Consider the following 25,681-nt stretch of genomic DNA (forward strand, 5'->3'; position numbering starts at 1 on the left):
CACTTTGGGAGGCCAAGGCAAGTGGATCACCTGAGGTCAGGAGTTTGAGACCAGCCTGGCCAACATGGTGAAGCTCCATTTCTACTAAAAATAGAAAAATTAACCGAGAGAGGTGGCATGTGCCTGTAATCCCAGCTACTCCAGAGGCTGCGGCAGAAAAATCACGTAAACCTAGGAGGTGGAGGTTGCCATGAGCCAAGATTACACCATTGTACTCCAGCTTGGGCGACAGAGCAGGACTCCATCTCAAAAATAAATAAATAAATAAATAAATGATCTTGAATAGGAGAAACTTAGGGTAATCAACTCCTTGACAAATTATCGTACTTTATAATCATTAATATGAATTCATTTATTTCCCTGGACATAGGATTCTTCTAAATAAAATTCTGTGATACTTTCAAGCAACACGATACCCCCCAAAACAGACCACCCTCAACTTGCAAGTGCTCAATTTATAAACTGCTTTGTATATAAACCACTGCCCTGCCTCAAAGACTTACTTCTACTTTGCTGCAGGAAATGACCAAGATCCCTGTGTTTCTCCACTGAAATAATTTAGAATCTTAATTTTCAAAAAAGAATACTATTTAAAATTTGTCATAGCTCAGTAGTCCTAAGCCATATAGTCTTTTGTCCACTATCCTGGTAATAGTACCTCTTTTTAAAAGTTTCTTTCTGTGAGAATGCCCTGCAAATTTCTGTTAGTAGCTAATAGTCTGAGCTGCTAACATTTCTAAAATAATAGACTTATAAATTAGGAACTGTCTGTAGTAGCATCTCTCTCAAATGGATGCTAGCCCCATGGCTTTGTAATACACACACGCATTGTGATAACCACAGTGTACAATAAAGGGTATGCCCATCTCCAGTTTCTTTACAATTCTTTCCAGTTATTGGTGAAAGGAGTACGTACCCAAAACTAGATTTGTACTAGAACAGTTTCACCTTGAATATTTGAAGATAATGCCCACATCTGAAAGAAGGAATTGAAAGTTAACAATAATAAATTACTAATGTGAAAGCAGCAGTAGGTCTTATCATAGCTGACAAAATTACAGAAAATTTTAAAGAAGGTACAGTGAATACTTACGTAATATGCCCCACCTAGATATTATAGTTATTATTTTGCCATATTTGCTTTATTGTTTTGTGTGTACACTTTTATTGCTTATAGTACCATTATACTAAAAACATTGTAATAATAAATAGCCATTGTTGGCCGCGCATGGTGGATCACAAGGTCAGGAGTTTGAGACCAACCTGACCCACATGGTGAAACCCTGTCTCTACTAAAAATACCAAAAAAAATTAGCTGGATGTGGTGGTGCATGCCTGTAATCCCAGCTACTGAGGAGGCTAAGGCAGGAGAATCTCGAACCTAGGAGGCAGAAGTTGCAGTGAGCCGAGGTCGGTCCACTGCACTCCAGCCTGGGCGACAAAGTGAAACTCCGTCTCCAAAATAAATAAATAAATTAATTAAAATAGCCATTGTTACATTTCCATTGGTTGTCCCAATAATGTTTATAGTTAAAAAAAAAAAGTGTCTAATCTAGGTTCATATAGTTGTCATCTTTTTAGTCCCTTTCATACTTGATATAGTGTTGTCAAGTATGAAACATTCTGAATATTTCTGATTGTCTCCTCAAGGTTTTAATTTATTCCTATATACCTGTATTTTTTATAAACTGAAAATCAGATCTAAAGGCTTGAATATATTCATCTTAAACGTTTGGTCAAAAATAATAACATACATAGTGTTAGGTTGTCTCACTTTTAAGGAGGCTATGTTTGATAACTTGATTAAAGTGGTGACACCAGATTTCTCGAATATAAAATTACATATTTCCCTTCCAAAATGAATAGGTAAGCCATGGCTGCATTTTGCAGTCTTTTGGATCGTGATATGTGACATTTTATTAATGATAATGTTGATAGGGGACAGTTGTTTAAAATACATTCAGAAAGCTTTAAAGAGGTCTGCCCTAGTTGAACGGAAACAAAAGCCCGTTAATATCTGGAGGGAGTAGCAGTCGGTAAGAAGTGCTGCACAGAAAGAATACTGGAGAAGGACACAGAGTGTTAGTGAATTTATTGAGCATGCTCCGGTTATATGAGATCATTTATGAAGAGTGCATTCTGCAAAAGCATCAATATTGGAATAGGGCAGTTAAAACCCAAAGGAATCCTGAATCTTCTTGGGAGAAGTAACTTATTGTATGGTTATTTCCACAGCGTGAGTGTCATCATCTAACTGCCCTCATGCTTCTTTTTAGGCCAGAAAATTAGTCCAGAAGGAAAAGCTAAAATTCAGCTTCAGCTGGTCCTGCATGCAGGGGACACAACTAACTTCCATTTTTCCAATGAAAGCACAGCAGTGAAAGAGCGAGACGCAGTAAAGGACCTTCTTCAGCAGCTGCTGCCCAAATTCAAGAGGAAAGCAAATAAAGAACTGGAAGAAAAGAACAGGTGGGAGGAAAAGAATAGCCTTTGGAAAAGAGATACTGGGTTCTCTCTAGTTTCCTAGTAGGGTAATAGTTTGTTAGCTATTCCCACTTTATTTTGTTTGTTTGTTTTTTGAGACAGAATCTTGCTCTGTCACCCAGACTGGAGTGCAGTGGTGCGATCTTGGCTCACTGCAACCTCTGCCTCCTGGGTTCAAGCAATTCCTCTGCCTCAGCCTCCCGAGTAGCTAGGACTATAGGTGCATGCCATCACACTCAGCTAGTTTTAGTAGAAACAGGGTTTCACCATATTGGTCAGCCTGGTCTCGATCTCCTGACCTCAGGTGATCTACCCGCCTTGGCCTCCCAAAGTACCGGGATTATAGGTGTGAGCCACCAAGCGCAGCCATCTGTCCCCACTTTTGCTATGATACTGTAATGTAGGAAAATATGGGCTCTAGTATCTTTAACTCAGTGTTTAGTTTTCAGCTTTAAAGTCTTACTGCCTATTTGACTTTGGGCAAATGAGAATGTGCAAACCCAGAAGCTGAATTAACTGCATCACGCCTAACATCTGCTTAAGAGCAGAACTGAAATTGGAAGCTGCTAAAGTTTGTTAATTTCTTTTCCCAGTTCTCTGTCACAGAGAAGACCCTAAGCCATTAGAAGTATGCTTATGAACAAGAAATCTAAAATGATTCACACTTTGAAAAAGGGAGACAGTATGTAAAATACTGAATTGGGTTTTTTTTTTTTTTTTTGAGACAAGAGTCTTGCTCTGTTACCCAGGGTTTCACCATGTTGGCCAGGCTGGTCTCAAACTCCTGACCTCAAGTGATCCACCTGTCTTGACCTCCCAGAGTGCCGGGATTCGGATTACAGGTGTGACCCACAGTGCCTGGCCACAATTTCTTACAATATGTAATTATTCCATTACCAATATCTTTCAGGCCATCAGTGCTTATATCTGTACATGCTTATTACCATGAAAAATTCATTGCTGAGGGTGGGGCATAGTGGCTCATGCCTGTAATTCCAGCACTTTGCAGGGCTGAGGTGGGTGGATCACTTGAGGTCAGAAATTCAAGACCAACCTGGCCAATATGGTGAAACCCCATCTCTATTAAACATATATATGTGTATATATATATAAAACTTAGTTGAGCGTGGTAATGCACACCTGTAATCCCAGCTACTCAGGAGGCCGAGGCAGGAGAATTGTGTGAACTTGGGAGGCAAAGGCTGCAGTGAGCTGAGATCTTACCGACGCACTCTAGCCTGTGTGACAGAGGGAGACTCCATCTCAAAAAAGAAAAAAACAACTTCATTGCTGGAAAATTTCAAGCATACCCCCTCTCCTGCCTTTTCACTTTTGTATATGAAAGAGAATACTTCATTTCTCCATGTCCAGGAGTTCTACATCCACATATTCGAACAGCTTTTGATCAGAAGTATTCAGGAAAAAAATACCAATACACTAATTAAACCTAATACAAATAAAAATACCGTATAGCAACTATTTACATAACATTTAAATTGTATCTGATATTATAAAATAATCTAGAGATGATTTACGTATATGGAAGAATATACATAGGTTGTATGTAAACGCACCAGTTTATTTAAGGGACTTGATCATTCTTAGATACCAATGGATGACAGTACACTACTGACATGGTGATCTTTGAATCACTGGGATACAGAAATAAGATCAAACACATGCCCTCAAAGGGTTTAATCTTTCTTTCTTTACACCTACCTCCATTTATCACCACTTCATTTGTTCCTTCAAAAATGTGGGGTATTTTGCTTTTAATTACTGAAAAATGAACTGAATGACCTCTGCTGCTCAGTCATCACAAAATAAAAGTTGTGTGTTTCAATGTTTTATGTTGCCAAAATATTTTTAAAATGTACCTAAGTGGTGTTTTATTCTAAAAGTTCAGTTATAATCAGTATATTCTATCTTACAGAATGCTGCAAGAAGATCCTGTTTTGTTTCAGCTTTATAAAGACCTTGTTGTGAGTCAAGTGATCAGTGCTGAGGAATTCTGGGCCAATCGTTTAAATGTGAATGCAACAGATAGTTCTTCCACATCCAATCATAAGCAGGATGTTGGCATTTCTGCTGCATTTCTGGTATGTGACACTTCTAGATTTCTGAAGTTAAAAAAAAAAAATGTAAACCCCAATATGTGTCTTAAGACCATTATTTCTTTTGTAAAACCAGCATTTCCTTAAAGGAAGTGAATGGAAAATTCAGTATCCATGGTATTCTTTGTCATTATTGAACTATTAATATTTTTGTTTGTTTTTAAAAGACAGGGTCCTCACTTTGTCACCCAGACTGGAGTGCAGTGGCACAGTGATAGCTCACTGTAGCCTCAAACTCCTGGGCTCAAGCGATCCTCTTCAGCCTCTCAAGTAGCTGGGACTAAATATGTGTACCACCTTGCCTTGCTAAATTTTATTATTTTATAGAGCAGGGGGCAGCTCTTGTGTTTCCCAGGCTGGTCTCAAATGCCTGGCCTCAAGCAATCCTCCCATCTCAGCCTGCCAAAGCTCTGGGATTCCAAGTGTGAGCTACTACACTCAGCCTCTTCCAGAATGTTTTTAAAATACATACAATTTTTAAAAATTTATATTTCTTCTTACCAGTTATGTTTTCTTGGCCTTTGGACTTGACCCTAGCATGATGGTAGTCAAATGGAATTTGAAAATGACTCTTTTAGAGTTTGGACTAATACTTAATATTTTCAAATACAGGACTTCCTGGTGCCTTTTAAAATCTCTATTTTACTTACAATACAAAGTTAAATGTATCATGACCATATTATAGAAAATGTAAGATTTGTAAACTATATCTAATATAAAAATTGAGAATACCTTATCTATGGAATTACAGAATGGAATTCACTCAGTTGGTATTCTAGTGGAAACAGAATAGTATTTACACATTGAACAAAATTTTGAATACTATTTGTACATTTGGTATCTTTTTTGATTGCTTATTAGTGAAGTGAATTAATAAGACCTTTCCCAAAAAAGCCAGTTATTGTTAATTTAATTATTTACTAGCCAGTATTTGTAGTGGTTTTTATAACTATACAAGTTTTATCTTAAAGCTCCGCTAGCTTTCTGCCTTCATACTTACACAGGCCTATTTGACCATATTAGACTTCCAAAGAAGCAGATTTTGTAGGTCACTTAAGACCATGAGAAACCAATCAGTACTTTTTGAGCCCTGCCTCTGTGCAAAAAGTGAAGGTGAGGGACTTACTTTGTCTATGCAGTTAGTTTAGAAAATTTTTTTCCACCTTTGTCCAATGCCTACTGGGACCTTAGCCATCTTTGCCTGATATTCTAACATATATGTGTGTATGGTCTTTGTTTTAGGCTGATGTCCGGCCCCAGACCGATGGCTGTAATGGTCTGAGATACAATTTAACTTCTGATATCATTGAGTCCATATTTAGGACCTATCCAGCAGGTAAGAAGAATCAGTTCTTTCAGATGGTTAAAATATGTGAATATATTCAATAGGATATCAGTGAAAAACAAAAAGCTTCACATTTATTCTTGATAAAGTGGAATAAATTATGGAAAGTACTTTACCCAGTGTCTGACATACGGTAGATAATAAGGGCTCAGTAAATAATGTGTTGTCGTCGGCCAGGCGCAGTGGCTCAATGCCTGTCATCCCAGCACTTTGGGAGGCTGAGGCAGGCGGATCACCTGAAGTCAGGAGTTTGAGACCAGCCTGACCAACATGGAGAAACCCCATCTCTACTTAGGGGCCAGGCACAATGGTTCTTCACGCCTGTAATCCCAGCACTTGGGAGGCCAGGGCGGGTGATCACCTGAGGTCAGGAGTTCAAAACTGAACTGGCCAACATAGCAAAGCCCTATCTCCACTAAAAATATAAAAATTAGCTGGGCGTGGTGATGCATGCCTGTAATTCCAGCTACTAGGGGGACTAAGGCAGGAGGATTGCTTGAAACCAGTAGGTGGAGGTTGCAGTGAGCAACCTCCACCTCTTGCCACTGCACTCCAGCCTGGGAAACAAATCGAGTCTCCATCTCAAAATAGTAATAATAATAATAGTAATAATAAATGTGTTGTCATCAATTCACTGATACAATGACTGCCATTCTTTTCATCAGTGGTTCTTAAACTTTATTTAGCTCTCAACATACCTGAGTGAGATGGCATTCTGCAGAGACATCAATAAATGAGTCTGTCTACAGTGCTAACTCAGATCATCTTTCATACTGCATCCAGAGTGACCTTCCTAATCCACAAATTACTTCCCACACAGGTGCCATCCTAAAAGTATAGATGCCTTGACCCCAGCCTCAGGGATTTATTATGTAAAGATGAGGGTGAGAGCCACTGTATCAGTCATTCTTCTGACTAAACGATACTCTCTTAAGCTGTGTTCTGTTCTCTCTTCCCTCTTCCCCACTCTTACCCCTTTAGTCCTTAGGAATCTCTCCCTCAGGACTCAGCTCAAGCATCACCTCATTTCGGCCCTTATGAAATCCTGGCAAGGCCCAGTGGTTCACACCTGTAATTCCAACACTCCAGGAGGCTGAGGCAGGAGGATCCCTTGAGTGCAGGGGTTCAAGACTAGCCTGGGCAACAAAACAAGATCCCATCTCTTTTTTTTTAGTCTTGCTCTGTCACCCAGGCTGGAGTGCAATGGCACAATCTTGGCCCACTGCAACCTCCACCTCTTGGGTTGAAGTGATTCTCTTACCTCCACCTCCCAAGTAGCTGGGACTATAGGCATGTACCACCACACTAATTTTTGTATTTTTTGTGAGACAGGGTTTCACTCAGTTGGCCAGGCTGTTCTTGAACTGCTGGCCTCGAGTGATCTGCCTGCCTTGGCCTCCCGAAGTGCTGGGATTACAGGTGTGAGCCACAGCACCTGGCTCTTTCGTGTCTTTCTCATAGTAACATAATTGTGTACTGTTTATTATGCGCCAGACACCATTCTAAGGCCTTTTTCTATAGTAACTGATTTAATCATCACATTCACCTATGAAGTAGAGGTACCGTTTTGACCTTCATTTTCCAGATGTGAAAACCAAGGTACAGGAAGATTAAGTAATTTGCTCAGGGTAACACAGAAAGTGTCAGACCTAGAATTTTAAACTCAGAGCTCAAGAAACCAAGCTGTTGAACTCTATGCTTGCTAGAATGTAAGTAAGTTCCTGGAGTGCTGAGCTGACAGTTCAGTGGATATTGAGATCTTTATTTCCCCACCAGCTAACACTGTGCTTTGGATTGAGAGTACACATGTATAAATGAGCAAACAAGCAGACTTGAGTCTGACTCCTTAGATGCTTAGCATTTCTACTAAAACTTCAAAACTTTATTCTCTTGGTACAAAATAAGGTTTTGTTTGTAAGATTTCCTTAGATTCTTGGTATTTCTACTAAAACTTCAAAACTTTATTCTCTTGGTGCAAAATAAGGTTTTGTTTGTAATTGTAAGATTTATAGAGGTCATACCTCGCCTAATCTCTCAAGTTATGTTTTATATTTATAATTAAATTATAACTTACAGTATGTAGAGTTGAGAGCTTTATGGACTAGAGTTTGCTATTAGTTTGTATTTCAGTTACCTAATTTGAGAGGTTTTAAAAATGGAAATTCAGTATATAATGTTTTCTTGTATTTTTTCCCCCCACAGTAAAAATGAAATACGCAGAAAATGTTCCCCACAACATGACAGAGAAGGAATTCTGGACACGTTTTTTCCAATCCCATTATTTTCACAGGGATCGGCTGAATACAGGGTCAAAGGATCTCTTTGCAGAATGTGCCAAAATAGATGAAAAAGGTAACTGTTTATCTCTTTATAGACACTGGTCTTTAACTGGCCACTCTCTAATCATTATAGGTGTTAATTTCTGAGACGGATAAGACATACTGAACTTTGTATTTCATTGATTTCCTAGGCCTAAAAACAATGGTTTCATTAGGAGTGAAAAACCCACTACTAGATTTAACAGCTTTGGAAGATAAACCATTAGATGAGGTAAGAAGCAATAAAAGAAATTTTGAGAGAAAAGAGTCTTTTCCTAGTCTTCAACGTTGTCTTAAGTGTAGACCTATTCCACTTGTGAGACTGTTAAATATGCAAAATACTGTTGTTTGAAGTGATTTATCGGAAGTGCTTTGAAATAGCATTGTTTACCATTAAAATTGACTAGAAGAAATGAAATTCCTGTGTGAGTTGCTAAAACTTTTAAAAAATAAATTTCTAGGCCGGGCACGGTGGCTCAAGCTTGTAATCCCAGCACTTTGGGATGCCGAGGCGGGTGGGTCACAAGGTCAAGAGATCAAGACCATCCTGGTCAACATGGTGAAACCCCGTCTCTACTAAAAATACAAAAAATTAGCTGGGCATGGTGGTGCGTGCCTGTAATCCCAGCTACTCAGGAGGCTGAGGCAGGAGAATTGCCTGGACCCAGGAGGCGGAGGTTGCGGTGAGCCGAGATCGCGCCATTGCACTCCAGCCTGGGTAACGAGCAAAACTCCATCTCAAAAAAAAAAAAAAAAAAAAAAAAATTCTAGCTCCCCCATCCACAGTTCTATAGTAATAATCAAGGCTTAGCATGATGAGTCCAGCTTTATGCTAAGGCTTGAGTGCAGTGGCATAAGCTCAGCTCACTGCAACCTCGCCTCCTGGATTCAAGCAATTCTTCTGCCTGAGATGCCATCCTAGCTAACATTTAATCTAAAGAAATATGGATATAAATTAATAAGATCAATAAACATTTGTTGATTGCTTATATCTGCCAAACCTTAAGCACTCTCATGACCCTTACGCCACACCAGCCCCAATATGTTTCAGCAACCTAGACCATTATGTATGACCTACCTACCTCAGCATCATGACTCCAGACTTAAAGTTTTATCCACTTGCACAGAAAGAGCTGGTTCCTTTTGTGATCAAGGGTAATTTCATCCCTATCTCTGTCTTCTAAGCCAGAATTTTCATTTTCTTGCTTTTTTTTAAGACAGAGTTTCTCTCTGTTGCTCAGGCTGGAGTGCAGTGGCACCATCTCAGCTCACTGCAGCCTCCACCTTCCGTGTTCAAGTGATTCTCTTGCCTTAGCCTGCCAAGTAGCAAGGATTACAGGTGCATGACACCATGCCCAGCTAATTTTTGTATTTTTAGTGGAGATGGGGTTTCACCCTGTTGGCCAGGCTGGTCTCAAGCACCTGATCTCAGGTGATCCACCTGCCTTGGTCTCCCAGGGTGCTCAGATGACAGGCATGAGCCACTGCACCCGGCCAGTGTATTTTCATGTATGATATTTTCAATGTACATAATCTGTACAAACATAGCCCTCTTTAATTATCCTGAGAAAATAAAGCTTAGTGGCACTTAGACTTATAACTTAGTATAATGGGAAAGATTTTTTTTTCCTTTAAAATAAACATGATGGCATATTGTACAGTACATTTATAACTTTATCTTGTGCTTATTATCAATATCTACATAAACCGATTATCCCATAATTTAAAACATAGACTTTAAAACCAAACTAGCTGACTTAGATTCTGATATTTTCTAACATTTCCAAGTCCAGTTTTTTGTTGTTGTTTTTTGTTGTTTGGTGGTTTTTTTTGTTGGTTTTTTATTGTACTTTAGGTTCTGGGGTACATGTGCAGATCATGCAGGATTGTTGCATAGGTACATACTTGGCAGTGTGGTTTGTTGCCTCCATCCCCCTGTCACCTATATCTGGCATTTCTCCCCATGTTATCCCTTCCTAACCTCCTCACCCCACCGCTGTCCCTCTCCCAGTGTGTGATGCTTCCCTCCCTGCATCCATGTGTTCTCATTGTTCAACACCTGCCTATGAGTGAAAACATGCGGTGTTTGATTTTCTTTTCTTGTGTCATTTTACCAAGAATGATGGTTTCCAGATTCATCCATGTCCCTACAAAGGACACAAACTCATCGTTTTTTATGGCTGCATAGTTTTCCATGGTGTATATGTGCCACATTTTCCTTGTCCAGTTTATCATCGATGGACATTTTGGTTGGTTCCAGGTCTTTGCCATTGTAAACAGTGCCACAATGAACATACGTGTGCATGTGTCTTTATAATAGAATGATTTATAATCCTTTGGATATATACCCAGTAATGTAATTGCTGGGTCAAACGGAAATTCTATTTCTAGGTCCTTGAGGAAGTGCCACACTGTCTTCCACAATGGTTGAACTAATTTACACTCCCACCGACAGTGTAAAAGTGTTCCTATTTCTCCACATCCTCTCCAGCATTTGTTGTCTCCAGTATTTTTCATGATCACCATTCTAACTAGCGTGAGATGGTATCTCAATGTGGTTTTGATTTGCATTTCTCTAATAATGAGACCTTTTTTCAATGTTTGTTGGCCTCATATATGTCTTCTTTTGTAAAGTGTATATTCATATCTTTCGCCCACTTTTGGATGGGTTTGCTTTTTTTCTTGTAAATCTGTTTTAGTTCTTTGTGGATTCTGGATATTAGCCCTTTGTCAGATGGGTAGAGGGTGAAAATTTTTTCCCATTCTGTTGATTGCCAGTTCACTTTAATGATTGTTTCTTTTGCTGTATAGAAGCTCTGGAGTTTAATTAGGTCCGATTTGTCTGTTTTGGCCTTTGCTGCCAATGCTTTTGGTGTTTTAGTCATGAAGTCCTTGCCTATGCCTATGTCCTGAATGGTTTTGCCTCGGTTTTCTTCTAGATTCTTATGGTGTTAGGTCTTATGTTTAAGTCTTTAATCCATCTGGGGTGAATTTTAGTGTAAGGTGTCAGGAAGGGGTCCAGTTTCTGCTTTCTGCACATGGCTAGCAAGTTATCCCAACACCATTTATTAAACAGGGAATCCTTTCCCCATTGCTTGTTTTTGTCATGTTTGTCGAAGATCAGATGGTTGTAGATATGTTGTATTTCCTCTGAGGCCTCTATTCTGTTCCATTGGTCTATATCTCTGTTTTGGTACCAGTACCATGCTGTTTGGATTACTGTAGCCTTGTAGTATAGTTTGAAGTCAGGTACCATAATGACTCCGGCTTTGTTCTTTTTGCTTAGAATTGACTTGGCTATGTGGACTCTCTTTTGGTTCCATATGAAGTTTAAGGTGGTTTTTTTCCAGTTCTGTGAAGAAGGTCATTGGTAGCTTGATGGGGATAGCATTGAATCTATAAATTACTTTGGGCAATATGGCCATTTTCACGATATTGATTCTTCCTAACCATGACCACGGAATGTTTCTCCATCTGTTTATGCTCTCTCTTATTTCCTTGATTAGTGCTTTGTAGTTCTCCTTGAAGAGGTCCTTTGCATCCTTTGTTGTATTCCTAGGTATTTTATTCTCTTCGTAGCAATTGTGAATGGGAGTTCACTCATGATTTGGCTCTCTGGTAGTCTGTTATTGGTGTATAGGAATGCTTGCTATTTCTGCACATTGATTTTGTATCCTGAGACTTTGCTGAAGTTGCTTATCAGTTTCAAGAGATTTTGGGCTGAGATGATAGGGTCTTCTAAATATATAATGATGTCATCTGCAGACAGACAATTTGACTTCCTCCTTTCCTAGTTGAATACCCTTTAATTTTTTTTTTCTGGCCAAATTGCTCTGGCTAGAACTTCCAATACTATAATATATATTTTTTCAATTGTACTTTAGGTTCTGGGGTACATGTGCAGATCATGGAAGATTGTTGCATAGGTACATACATGGCAAGGTGGTTTGCTGCCTCCATCCCCTGTCACCTATATCTGGCATTTCTCTCCATGTTATCCCTCCCCAACCTCCCTACCCTCTGCTGTCCCTACCCTAGCCCACCCCGCAACAGACCCCAGTGTGTGATGCTCCCCTCCCTGTGTGCATGTGTTCTCACTGTTCAACACCCATCTATGAGTGAGAACATGCAGTGTTTAATTTTCTGTTCTTGTGTCAGTTTGCTGAAAATGATGGTTTCCAGATTCATTCATGTCCCTACAAAGGACACAAACTGATCGTTTTTTATGGCTGCATAGTATTCCATGGGGTATATGTGCCACATTTTCCTTGTCCAGTCTATCATTGATGGGCATTTGGGTTGGTTCCAGGTCTTTACTGTTGTAAACAGTGCCACAGTGAACATACATGTGCATGTGTCTTTATGATAGATTGATTTCTAATCCTTCGGGTATATACACAGTAATGGGATTGCTGGGTCAAATGGAATCCAAGCCGAGTTTGGTTTTGTTTTTGTTTTGAGCTGGAGTCTCACTCTGTTTCCCAGGCTGAAGTGCAGTGGCATGAGCTCAGCTGACTGCAACCTCTGCCTCCTGGGTTCAAGTGATTCTCCTGCTTCAGCCTCCCTAGTAGCCGAGATCACAGGCATACATCACCATGCCTGGCTAATTTTTGTATTTTCAGTAGAGGCAGGGTTTCTCCATATTGAGCAGGCTGGTCTCAAACTCCTGACCTCAAGTGATCCGCCCACCTCAGCCTCCCAAAGGGCAGGGATTACAACCGTGAGCCACTTCACCCGGCCCTAGCCAATTTTTGTTTTTGTTTTCCTCAGTGAGGCTAATTCTGCTTGCTTTATAGGATTTCTGTGAGTTAAAAGAATCTAGTGCATGATAAGTAGTAGGTAATAGGTGTTACTATTGTAACTATGTTTTCAAATGCCTGCATAATACTCCATTGGTATGAGTATATCAACATTTATATAACCAATCCTTTTACTACAAGTGTTCGCTGGTGCAGTTTTTCCTTTAGTGTTTCTTCTTCCCTTATCAATCTTCTGATTGTAGTAACTGTCACAGGCTATGATCTCTGGCCTCCTTAATGCATTCTCTGTATTCCATTGCTTTACTAGATATGGGGAACAGGGGAGGGTGTAAAAAAAAAAATTCTTGTTACATAATGATGAATTCCAGATAACCACAGTCTGACTTTGACTGCAGAGCTCCAGCTGCCTACTTGACATCTGCACTGAGGTATTTCATAGACATCTCAACTTCACATGTCCATAATGGAACCTTTGATTCCAATCCTCATAAGCCTATCTCTGTGGGTATTCCCTGTCTTAGTAAAAAGCATTACAGTTAGCCTGGGAGTCGGCAAGTCTCCTTGATTCTCACTCTTCTTTTTTATAATGGGTTCACTCTGTCGCCCAGGCTGTAATGCAGTGGCACAATCGTGGCTTACTGCAACCTTGACCTCTTGGGCTCAAGCAGTCTGCTTCAGTCTCCTGAATAGCTGGGACTGTAGAGCAGGCTACCATAACTGGCTAATTGTTTTTATTTTTTGTAAAGACAGGGTCTTGCTACATTGCCCAGGCTGGTCTCAAACACCTGGGCTCAAGCTGTTTTTCCACCTCAGCCTCCTAAAGTGCTGAGATTACAGGTGTGAGCCATTGCAGCCAGCCATGTTTTCCTCCTTTTACGTCCAGCATTCAGTGTATCAGCAAGCCTTGTACAATACAGTTCTCATCTGTGGGATCTACACAGACACTTATGTCCCATTCATGTTTAAGGTATTACTGTATTTGGCCTGTTTGCTTGCCTTAACCACCTAATTGACCTGTATTTTTGCTCTATTGTCTTTTATAGTTTATTCTCCTCTAGCAGTAAGAATTATAATACAGGCCAGGCGCAGTGTAATCCCAGCACTTCGGGAGGCCGAAATGGGCAGATCACCTGAGGTCAGGAGTTTCAGACCAGCCTGGCCAAAATGGTGAAACCCCATCTGCACTAAAAATACAAAAATTAGCCAGGTGTTGGTGGTGCATGCCTGTAATCAGCTACGCAGCTGATTGCAAGAGAATCACGAAACCGGGAGGCAGAAGCTGCAGTGAGCCAAGATTCCGCCACTGCACTCCAGCCTGGGTGACAGAGTAAGACTCCATCTCAAAAAAAAAAAAAGAATTATAAATCAGAGCCTAGTAATCCCCTATGTGAAACTTCATTATCTTCTCATTGAAATTAGAATAAACTTAAAACTCCTGCAAGACTGCTTAATTTGGCTCCTGTATACATCTCAGGTGGGGCTACTTCCATTCATGAATGCTTTGGACATAATGACATTTCAGTTCCATGCCATGCTTTTTCTACCTCAGGATCAGGGCCTATGTACTTACTGTTCTTCTCCCTGCTTATCCCTAACCAACTTCTGCCCTTTTCCTTTTTTTTTTTTTTTTTTTGCAATAGAGTCTCACTCTTGCCCAGGCTGGAGTGCAGTGATTCGATCTCTGCTCACTGCAGCCTCTGCCTCCCGGGTTCAAGCTATTCTTCTGTCTCAGCCTCTTGAGTAGCTGGGACTACAGGCGCACGCCACCATGGCTTGCCAATTTTTTATATTTTTTAGTAAAGATGGGATTTCACCATATTAGCCAGGCTGGTCTCAAACTCCTGACCTCGTAATCCACCCGCCTCAGCCTCCCAAAGTTCTGGGATTATAGGTGTGAGCCACTATGCCTGGCTGCTTCTGCCTATCTTTAGACATCTGTTCTAATATCTCTTCTTGCCAGGTGGGGTGGCTCACACCTTTAATCCTTGCACTTTGGGAGGCTAGGGTTGGAGGATTGTTTGAGCCCGGCTTGGGCAATATTGCAAGACCCTATCTCTAAACTTGATGGAGTTTCTCTCTTGTTACCCAGGCTGGAGTGCAATGGTGCGATCTTGGCTCACCGCAACCTCCGCCTCCTGGGTTCAGGCAATTCTCCTGCCTCAGCCTCCTGAGTAGCTGGGATTACAGGCACGTGCCACCATGCCCAGCTAATTTTTTGTATTTTTAGTAGAGACGGGGTTTCACTATGTTGACCAGGATGGTCTCAATCTCTTGACCTTGTGATCCACCCGCCTCGACCTCCCAAAGTGCTGGGATTACAGGCATGAGCCACCGTGCCCAGCCCTAAACTTTTTTTTTTAATTTAAAAATTCGCTGGGCATAGTGGTATACACTTGTAGTCCCAGCTACTTGGGAGGCTGAGGCGAGAGGATCACTTGAGCCCAGGAGGTTGAGGCTGCATTGAGCTGTGATCGTGCCACTGCTCTCCAGCCTGGGCAACAGAGCAAGAACCTGTCTCAAAAAAAATAAAAATCTAAATTTAAAATTTTTTTAAAAATGTTGCTTCATCAGAGAGTCTTTCTCTAACCACCCACAAATTCAGTCACTTCATCATGTTACCCTCTATTGTATTCATAACATTTTCCACTTTCAGAAAAAAAAAGTGATGTTTACCTTGTTTTACCTGATAATTCCATTCACTGCCCTCTCAGAGTATAAGCTTCATGAAGCTTTGTTCTTGTTTATTGGCCTGTTCCCAGCACGTGTCATATAACAATCACTTAGTAATTCTTTGATACGTGGATGAACAGCATATGGGGTTTTTTGGGGTGGTGGTGGTGGTGGTGTTTTTCAGACGGAGTCGTGCTCTGTCACCCAGGCTGGAGTGCAGTGGTGTGATCTGCGCTCTCTGCAGCCTCCGCCTCCCTGGTTCAAGCAATTCTGCCTCAGCTTCCTGAGTAGCTGGGATCACAGGCACACACCACCACACCCAGCTAATTTTTGTATTTTTAATACAGATAGGGTTTCACTATGTTGACCAGGCTGGGCTTGAACTCCGGAGCTCAGGTGATCCACCTGCCTCGGCTTCCCAGAGTATTGGGATTCCAGGCATGAGCCACTGCATACCACACGTATGAGTCTTACGATCTTTCTTTTACCTTTTTAACCTCTCCAATTCCTGGACTGCCATTATTTCTCAGTATACTGAACCATATACAGACTGATGACACAATATGTACTACATTGTTCTTTGCTTTTGTTTTGTTTTATTTTTAAATAGAGACAGGGTCTCACTGTGTTGCCAGGCTGGACTTGAACGCCTCAGCTCAACAATTCTTCTGCCTCAACCTCCCAAATAATCAGGACCACAGTGCCTCTTTACCTTTATTTAAGCAGTTTCTTCCTGAAATGTTACTGTTTCCCTGATCTACTTGGCAGGCACCAGTTTATCTTAATGGTTCTCCGTGAAGATTTTTCAAACTCTCTTCTCTAGTGGGGATTGACTAGTAATTCTCTCCAGCCCAGTTTCCCACTAACTAGTATTTAGGCACCTATAACATGGGATCTGATCAATTTTGTGTCTGCAGGGTCTAGCAAGTAGCATGCATGTAACTCAATACATGTTTTAAAATATAATCTCATTTTATTCTCTAATATCCTACTTTATAGAGCTTGAGAAAGTTGATTGTCTTGCCTAATGTTAAAAAAAGAATTTGACTCTTTATATTTTTGAATCTATAGTCTCTGTTTTTCCCCACTATATTCTATTCCTTTTATTTACTTTTCCTTTTTTTTTTGGAGACGGAGTCTTGCTCTGTCACCCAGGCTGGAGTGTAGTGTCGCAATCTCTGCTCACTACCACCTCTGCCTCCTGTGTTCAAGTGATTCTCTTGCCTCACTCAGCCTCCTGAGTAGCAGGGATTATAGGTATGTGCCACCACGCCCAGCTAATTTTTGTATTTTTGGTAGACATGAGGTTTCACCATGTTGCCCAGGCTAGTCTCAAATTCCTGACCTCAGGTGACTTGCTAGCCTTGGCCTCCCAAAGTGCTGGGATTACAGGTGTCCCGGCCTTTATTCTTTTTGTTTAATGTTTTGCTCACTAGATCCAAATTGTTCTTTAAAAGAGAAATGCACACCAGGCATGGTGGCTCACACCTGTAATCCCTGCACTTTGGGAGGCCGAGGTAGGTGGATTACTTGAGGTCAGGTGTTCAAGATCAGCCTGGCGAGCGTGGTGAGACCCCATCTCTACTAAAAACACAAAAAAATTAGCCTGGGCATGATGGCAGGCATCTGTAATCCCAGCTATTCAGAAGGCTGAGGCAGGAGAATCACCTGAACCCAGGAGGCAAAGGTTGCAGCGAGCTGAGATAGTGCCACTGTACTCAAACCTGAGCGAGAGTGTGAAACTCCATCTAATAAAAGAAACAAATGAGAGGGAAATGCAGTTTAATGGTATTTTATGATGCTAAAACAAGTTAGTGCTGTTTTTTAATCTTTTATGTGTTTAATGTCACTTGTTTTTAAATATTTCCTCGTAAATAGCAATGTTCATGAGAATTAATACAGTCCCATCATCCAACAGATTTTTTCAATTAAGCATGTCTTTTATAAAAAAGAAAAGCAGAACCTTTTTAAAAAATTTTTTACTCTACTGAATTATTTCTCACAGGGCTATGGCATTTCTTCTGTGCCATCTGCTTCCAGTTCTAAATCAATAAAAGAGAATAGTAATGCTGCCATCATCAAGAGATTTAACCATCACAGTGCCATGGTCTTGGCAGCTGGACTCAGGAAACAGTTAAGTATAAATGCAAAGGTTCAGTAACTGGGCTTTTCAGGATATCTAGATGGAGTTGTGGTGTTGCTTTGCTTGTGGTTTTTAACGTTAACTTCTTTTTCCCCTTCGTTTTAAGAGAAGCACAAAATGAACACAATAGTGAGCCCAGCAGCATGGATGGAAATTCCGGAGATGCAGACTGCTTTCAGCCAGCAGTCAAAAGGGTATGGACCAAAAATATGAACTATTTGGGGCTCAAGTTTCTCAAAATACTTTATATAACTACAAGTACTATATATGCTTATTTCCTGTGTCTCAGTTCTTCTGACCAACATGTTAAGCATTTGGCTTAAAGTGTATAGCATTACAAAGAGTATTTCCCCAGCTTTGGCTTGTCAGCCAGCTTTCCATTGACTCTAGTGTGTTAGCCATTTTTTTTCACATGTACACATACATACAGATTGTTCTTGTATGTGATTTTATTCTCTGGGAACAAAATCTTTATTCAACAGAGACAATGTGACAGAAAAACCAAAGTTTTATGTGTATGATTTTAAAAGAAAATGAATTGGCCCTCATGTTAAACCTAGCATTTCAGAGCTGTAAGTGTCTTCTCATTAAATGTTGAAGAAATCATTTGAGGGTGTAGAGAAGAATTAACTTCTTGTGTATTTATTCTTTTCCTGCAACTTTGCCAAGCTATTTTGTATCTACCCTCCTAATTATGATAAAGCTTTCTTAGAAGGCAATCAGTCAATGTATATTAAGTGTTTAAAGCTTTATACCCTTAGTTCCACTTGTGGACATTTATTTCTTAAAAAAGATGTGTACTAAGATTTAGATAGAAATATTCATTATGGTATCATAATAAAGATGGTATCAAGTGTCCTGTTACCTGTGGTACATTAATACAATAGAGATTGATGCAACTGTTACTTACTTTAAAAACATTAATTTTTAATGCTTTTAAAAACTTAATTACTTTAAAAGCATTATTTTTTAATGCTTGTAAAGTAATTAAAAGTAATTAATTCTTTGATATATTGCATCAAAGAGTTCACAGAACAGATTGTACAGTATAGTTTTACACATTAAAAAAAAAGTTTGGCCGGGCGCGGTGGCTCAAGCCTGTAATCCCAGCACTTTGGGAGGCCGAGGCAGGTGGATCACGAGGTCAACAGATCGAGACCATCCTGGTCAACATGGTGAAACCCCGTCTCTACTAAAAATACAAAAAACTAGCTGGGCATGGTGGCACATGCCTGTAATCCCAGCTACTCAGGAGGCTGAGGCAGGAGAATTGCCTGAACCCAGGAGGCGGAGGTTGCAGTGAGCCGAGATCGCACCATTGCACTCCAGCCTGGGTAACAAGAGCGAAACTCCGTCTCAAAAAAAAAAAAAAAAAAAAAAGTTTGTGGGCCGGGCATGGTGGCTTATGTCTGTAATCCCAGCTACTTGGGAGGCTGGGGCAGGAGAACTGCTTGAACCTGGGAGGCGGAGGTTACAGTGAGCTGAGATCATGCCGCTGCACTCCAGCCTGGGCAACAGAGTGAGACTCCATCTCAAAAAAAAAAAAAGTTTGTGAGTTTTAAAAGGGCCTTCAAATGAATATGCTAAACTGTTATCTTTTAATAAAGAGATTATGGGTAAGTTTTAATTTCTTATTTCAGTAATTTAATGTTTTTGTTGTTTTGAGACAGAATCTTGCGCTGTCACCCAGGCTGGAGTGCAGTGGCACAATCTCAGCTCACGGCAACATCAGCCTCCTGGGTTCAAGAAATTCTCCACCTCAGCTTCGTCAGTAGCTGGGATTACAGGCACACACCACCACACCTGGCTAATTTTTTTTTAAGTTGAGACAGAGTTTCGCCATGTTGACCAGGCTGGTCTTGAACTCCTGGCCTCATGTGATCCACCCACCTCAGCCTCCCAAAGTGCTGGAATTACAGGCATGAGCCTGTAATTGTCATATTTGTGCTTGTCATATTTCAGTAATTTAATGTTTTTATAGAACATTAAATTTCAGTAATTTAATGTTTTTACAGGCATAAATTACCTATAAAATTAATAAAGCCAGCGAGATATTTTTTAAACTAAAGCAGAACTAAAATATAAGTTATAAAGAAATTAGAGAAGAAATCTATTAAGTGATACTTTCTTTGCATACTGTTGCACTGAGGAATACCCTTGATTCTGGTGAACAAGTTATCAGAAATTTCTTGGTCAGATACCGTGGCTCATGCCTGTAATCAAACACTTTGGGAGCCTGAGGCAGGTGGATCACTTGAGGTCAGAATTTCTAGACCTGCCTGACTGACATGGTGAAACCCTGTCTCTACTAAAAATACAAAAATTAGCCAGGCATGGTGATGTGTGCCTATAATTCTAGCTACATGGGAGGCTGAGGCAGGGAAGTCACTTGAACCTGGGAGGTGGAGTTTGCAGTGAGCTGAGATCGCGCCACTGCACTCCAGCCTGGATAACAGAGCAAGACTCCATCTCAAAGAAAAAATAAAAAAGAAATTTATTTATCTATGTGAATTTTTATAGTATGGGTGCTCCTTGACTTAATTGGGCTACATCCCAATAAAGTCATCATAAGTTGCAAATAGTGTAAAATCAAAAATGCATTTAATACATATAATGTAGGCTGGGCGCGGTGGCTCATGCTTGTAATCCCAGCACTTTGGGAGGCTGAGGCTAGTGGATCACCTGAGGTCAGGAGTTCAAGACCAGCCTAACCAACATGGAGAAACCCTCTACTAAAAATACAAAATTAGCTGGGCGTGGTGGTGCATGCCTATAATCCCAGCTACTTGGGAGGCTGAGGCAGGAGAATCACTTGAACCTAGGAGGCAGAGGTTGCAGTTAGCTGAAATAGTGCCATTGCACTCCAGCCTAGACAACAAGAGCAAAACTCCCATCTCAAAAAAAAAAAAAAGTACACTTAATTTTGTAATAAAATGTTAAATATCTTGTGTAAAATACTGAAAGTGAAAAACAGAATGTGTGGCTACTCAAAGTATGGTTTCTCTACTAAATGTGTATCACTTTTATACCATCATAAAGTTGAAAAGTACCAAGTAAAACCATTGTAAGTCAGGGGCTATCAGTATTCAGTAGTAAATGCTGGCTCTAACTATTCTTCCAAGTCAGTGCTTGACTGCTGCTTATTCTATAAAAGGTTACAATTTATAGAATCTCTCATTTGTAGAATGAGAGATTCAGAATAAATAGCAGACAGAGTCCCTATGTTTATGGAGCTTTCAATTAAGTGTAAGTCAGGTGACCTAACTAGGCCTTGGCATAAGTTTAGGATTTGAATTGTTGCAGCGGCTTGGGTAAGGACATACCTTAGGTAACGCAACAGCAGGGGTAGAGATAAGCTTGACATATGTGAAAAATCATTAAGATATCAGTATGCCTTGAAGTTGGCTGAAGGGTATAGAGTTGAGAGAGTAGTTTTTAAAAAAAAAAAAACAATGCTGAGGCTAGGTAAGGATGTATTTCTCTTAATTATACTGAGGAGGTCAAATTTGTTCCTGTGCCATAAAGGGACTGTTTAGAACCTTAAAGTTGGAGCAATTTAAAACGTTGAATTTTCAGATTGAACTTTTTTGAGATGACTTTTTTTGAGATATAGTTAATAACATGAATGTCCTGATTCTAGTCTTGGTAGTCAATAAGAGTTCACTAGATGAATTTCATAGCTTTGTAGGGGATGAAATATTGCAAGGCTGATTTGCACAAATGTTTACATAAATCGTGTATCTTACTTAATACATTATTACAGAGCTGTAGAAATTTAAGCAGGCTAATATGTTGTTATTATTACAAGGCTGTAGAAATTTAAGCACATGGGGTAACAGATGAGTTAAAGAATAAAATTAGGGCTGGGCACAATGGCTCACGCCTGTAATCCCAGCTCTTTGGGAGGCTGAGGCAGGTGGATCACAAGGACAGGAGTTCAAGACCAGCCTGGCCAAGATGGTGAAACCCCACCTCTACTAAAAATACAAAAATTAGCCTCCTGTAATCCCAGCTACTCGGGAGGCTGAGGCACGAGAATTGCTTGAACCAAACCCAAATAAATGGAGGAATTAAGCATGTATATGATACACATGACATTTAAAAAATCAGTGAGAAAAGATAAATTACTTTATAAATGGTGTTAGAAGAACTGATTGATAATTTTGTTAAAAGAAACTTAGATTTTCTGTTTCACTCCTAATCCAAAATAAATTCCAGGTGGATCCAAGATTTAAGCAAAAATTAAGCCACAAGCTGGACATGGTAGCATGTGCCTGTAATCTCAGCAATTTAGGAGACTGAGTTTTGGGGGCAGTGGCAATTTGAGCCTAGAAGTTTGAATCTAGCCTAGGCATCATAGTGAGATCATTTCTTTAAAAAATAATAATAGTAATAAGCCACAGACTTACAAGCTTTGTGGGTGAAGAGGTGGATTTTTTTTTTTTTTTTTTGGAGATGGAGTCTCACTCTTGTCACCCACACTGGAGTACTGTTTCGGCTCACTGCAACATCTGCCTCCCAGGTTCAAACAGTTCTCTGCTTCGGCCTCCCGAGTAGCTGGGATTACAGGCACCTGCCAAGGAGGTGGATTTTTTTTATAATTAAAACCAAAAACCAAACAGCAGACAGCATGGACAAATCATTCATTTGGGGGAAAAACAATAAAATATAAACTTTCACCTACCAAATTGGCAAAAATAAAAAGTTTGATAATACTTCATGTGGTCAGAGTGTAAGAAAACTAGTACTCTGTCAAAGTGCTTGTTGAGAAAATTGATTAAACCATTTGTAGGACAGTCATCTCTAGGAAGGGAAGCTTAGGTGGGAAGACTTTATTTTTTACCCTCTGTACAGTTTTGTTTTTTCAGTCATGTGTATTACTTGTGTAAAAGAAAGTTGTGACCAAATAAAAAGTACTGTGTTAATAATTATAGGCGAAATTACAAGAGTCCATTGAATATGAAGACTTGGGGAAAAATAATTCTGTAAAAACGATTGCACTAAACCTCAAGAAGTCAGATAGGTAAGTTTGGTCAATATTAAGCAGAATAGCTATGTAACACAATTCAGTGCAAAACATATCCTACAAGTATAGTCCTCATGTTTTAATTAGTGTGTCACCGTCAAAGTACAATATCCTTTTTTGTTTAAAATTTATGCTTCTCAGGAAAGCAAAAATGATCAAAACCATGACTATAAATGTTGGATCTTACTGCCGTTTATGGGAATTAAATTATTTTATTGAAATATTCTTAACTATGTAGTTATCATTTCTTACCTTGAAGGGGAGCTTTGTACTGACTACTAAAATGTTGCAAAGACAAATGTTGAGCATCTTTTACTGTATGTGATTAGTAATTTATTCTGTGCTAACCTGCAGGTATTATCATGGTCCAACTCCAATTCAGTCACTGCAGTATGCAACAAGTCAGGACATTATTAATTCTTTTCAAAGTATTAGACAAGAAATGGAAGCTTATACACCCAAGTTAACTCAGGTAGGTGACTTATAATGACTTATAATGACTTATAACGACTTATAACTCAGGTAGGTGACTTATAATGTTCGAAGGCCAGAATTCGCATAGTTCCTTCCTCAGTTTATGGGCACAAGCAGATTGAACTATACAACTAATATTTAATTGGGCTTAAAGACATAGTTCTGCTAAATAAATTGCAAAATCAAGAGGTAGCAAGAAAAGGTGTTTGGCATATTCAAGAGGCATCTTAAGATGATAAGGAAAAAAAATAAGGTGATGAGTTTTGTGATTTTTTTTTTTTACTTCCATATACTCAGTTTTATTGGAAACATCTCCCAGGTTTTCAGATTCTCTCTGGACATTTTTCTCTGAATATTTGCTTGACTCATGTTCAAAATATGTAAAACAGCTCATCATTGTTGTTTTTCTTCATACTCCAGTTGATCAGCAGTTTGTCAGTTCTGCCTTCAATAATACTTCCTCATTCTGTCACCTTTATTTAGGCAAATCTGACAGTTTTCCATAATGCTACTGCAAGTTACCTTCCTAAAAGCATTTATTTTGGCTGGGCGCAGTGCCTCACGCCTGCAATTCTAACACTTTGGAAGGCTGATATAGGTGGATCACTTGAGGTCAGCAGTTTGAGACCAGCCTGGCCAACATGGTGATACGCCATCAATACTAAAAAACCAAAAGTAGCTGGACATGGTATCGCACTTCTGTAATCCCAGCTACTTGAGAGGCTGAGGCAGGAGAATTGCTTGAACCAGGAGGCAGAGGTTGCAGTGAGCCGAGATCATGCCATTGCATTCCAGCCTTGGCAATAAGAGCGAAGCTCCATCTCAAACAAACAAATAAATAATAAAAAATAAAAACATTTATCACTCTGCAGTTTGAAAAACTTTACTGACTCCCTTCATTGCAGTAGTCTGAGTGTCTTTGTCTGGCCTGCAAAATTCTTTGTAGTCTGGCCCCAGCCCACTACTCGAGTCTCATCTTCAGCCAGTCTCCACTACTCCCTTCCACACATAGCCAAGGGTTCTGTACTCCAGCCAAACACACTAAGCTGTCCGCAGTCTTTTGATCACATTATCTCCTTCATTCTTCCTGTGCTTTGACTCATGCTTTTCTCCTTAGAATGCCCTTAGCCCTGTTTCTCCCCCAAAGAACTAATAATTACTCAAGACTCAGCTCCAGTTTCCTTTGGAAAGTAATCCTTGTGCAAAGAGGAATTTGTTTTTTCCTCTGTTTTTATGAACACTGAGACACGGAGCATATGCCTATATTATGGTATTTATCATACATTAAGACTTTTTAAATTTTTATTTTGATGTAATTTCATGTTTTACAAAAAATGGCAGAATACGTTTTCAAACCCATTTTGGGAGTAGGTTATAGGCATAATTTCCCTTTACCCCTAAAGATTTGGATGTATAGTTTCAAAAAACTAAGACATTATCTTAAATAACAATACAATTATAGAATTAATAAATTAACATTGATGATGTATTTTCTGTTCTACAGATCTTAGTACACTTTCACCCGTTTTACCACTAATGTTCTACATAGCAAAAGATAACTTTTCTTGGTCCAGCAGCTAAGCCGGGTTCATGAATTGTATTTATTTCTTATATGTTTTAAGTCTCCTTTAAAATGGAATATTTGTCAGTTACTGTCTTTTTATAACTTTGACATTGAAGAGTACTGGGCATTTTTTTGTAGAATGACCTTAAGTTTCTCTAATGTTTCTTCATGACTAGATTTATTAAGCATTTTTGCCAAAAATATCACAGAAGTAATGTCCTACTCAGTGTGTCACACTAGGAGGCAAATAATTTGTATATGTTCTGTCTTGTGATACTAAATTTTATCACTTGGTTAAGGTAGTATTTGCCTGGTTTATCACCAGAAAGTTACTGTATTTCCCTTTGTAATTAATAAATATTTTATGGGGCCATTCTTTGAGACTATGTAAATATCTCATTTCTTACCAAATTTTTAAATGTTTTTTAACATTATTATCTTTAGAGACAGGGTCTTGCTCTGGTGCCCAGGCTGGAGTGCAGTGGCACAGTCATAGCTCCCTACAGCCTCAAACACTTAGGCTCAAGCAGTCCTCCCGCCTCAACCTCCTGAGTAGCTGGAATTATAGATGTGTCACCACACCACAACAAACTTTCATCTAGTGGTTAGTTTTTAGAATCATTGAAGATTCTTGCCTGAAAGAGCAGTTTTTAAATGATGATTTTCTAATTCCATAAGCCCTTCTACGTTTATCAGCTGACATGAAAGGAAGAGCTTTCCCTTCTCTATTATTTATATCAGCAGGGGATTCATGGATTCTTTTTTGAGACTGATTCTCACTCT

The 25,681-nt window shown here is 39.6% G+C and overlaps 1 protein-coding gene across 1 annotated transcript in view; it reads left to right on the top strand.

Annotated features, from left to right (window-relative positions):
- Window positions 1-25,681, top strand: part of GTF2H1 (general transcription factor IIH subunit 1) — a 52,664-nt gene that overhangs the window by 12,273 nt on the left and 14,710 nt on the right. Inside the window, exons 3-11 of the mRNA XM_010349664.3 lie at window positions 2,277-2,469; window positions 4,418-4,583; window positions 5,841-5,934; window positions 8,146-8,295; window positions 8,414-8,493; window positions 17,697-17,824; window positions 17,941-18,028; window positions 22,769-22,857; window positions 23,215-23,332. Of these exons, the coding sequence (XP_010347966.2) occupies window positions 2,277-2,469; window positions 4,418-4,583; window positions 5,841-5,934; window positions 8,146-8,295; window positions 8,414-8,493; window positions 17,697-17,824; window positions 17,941-18,028; window positions 22,769-22,857; window positions 23,215-23,332 (1,106 nt within the window). The remainder of the gene's footprint in view (window positions 1-2,276; window positions 2,470-4,417; window positions 4,584-5,840; window positions 5,935-8,145; window positions 8,296-8,413; window positions 8,494-17,696; window positions 17,825-17,940; window positions 18,029-22,768; window positions 22,858-23,214; window positions 23,333-25,681) is intronic.

Source organism: Saimiri boliviensis, chromosome 6, assembly GCF_048565385.1.
Source record: "Saimiri boliviensis isolate mSaiBol1 chromosome 6, mSaiBol1.pri, whole genome shotgun sequence".
Taxonomy (NCBI): domain Eukaryota; kingdom Metazoa; phylum Chordata; class Mammalia; order Primates; family Cebidae; genus Saimiri; species Saimiri boliviensis.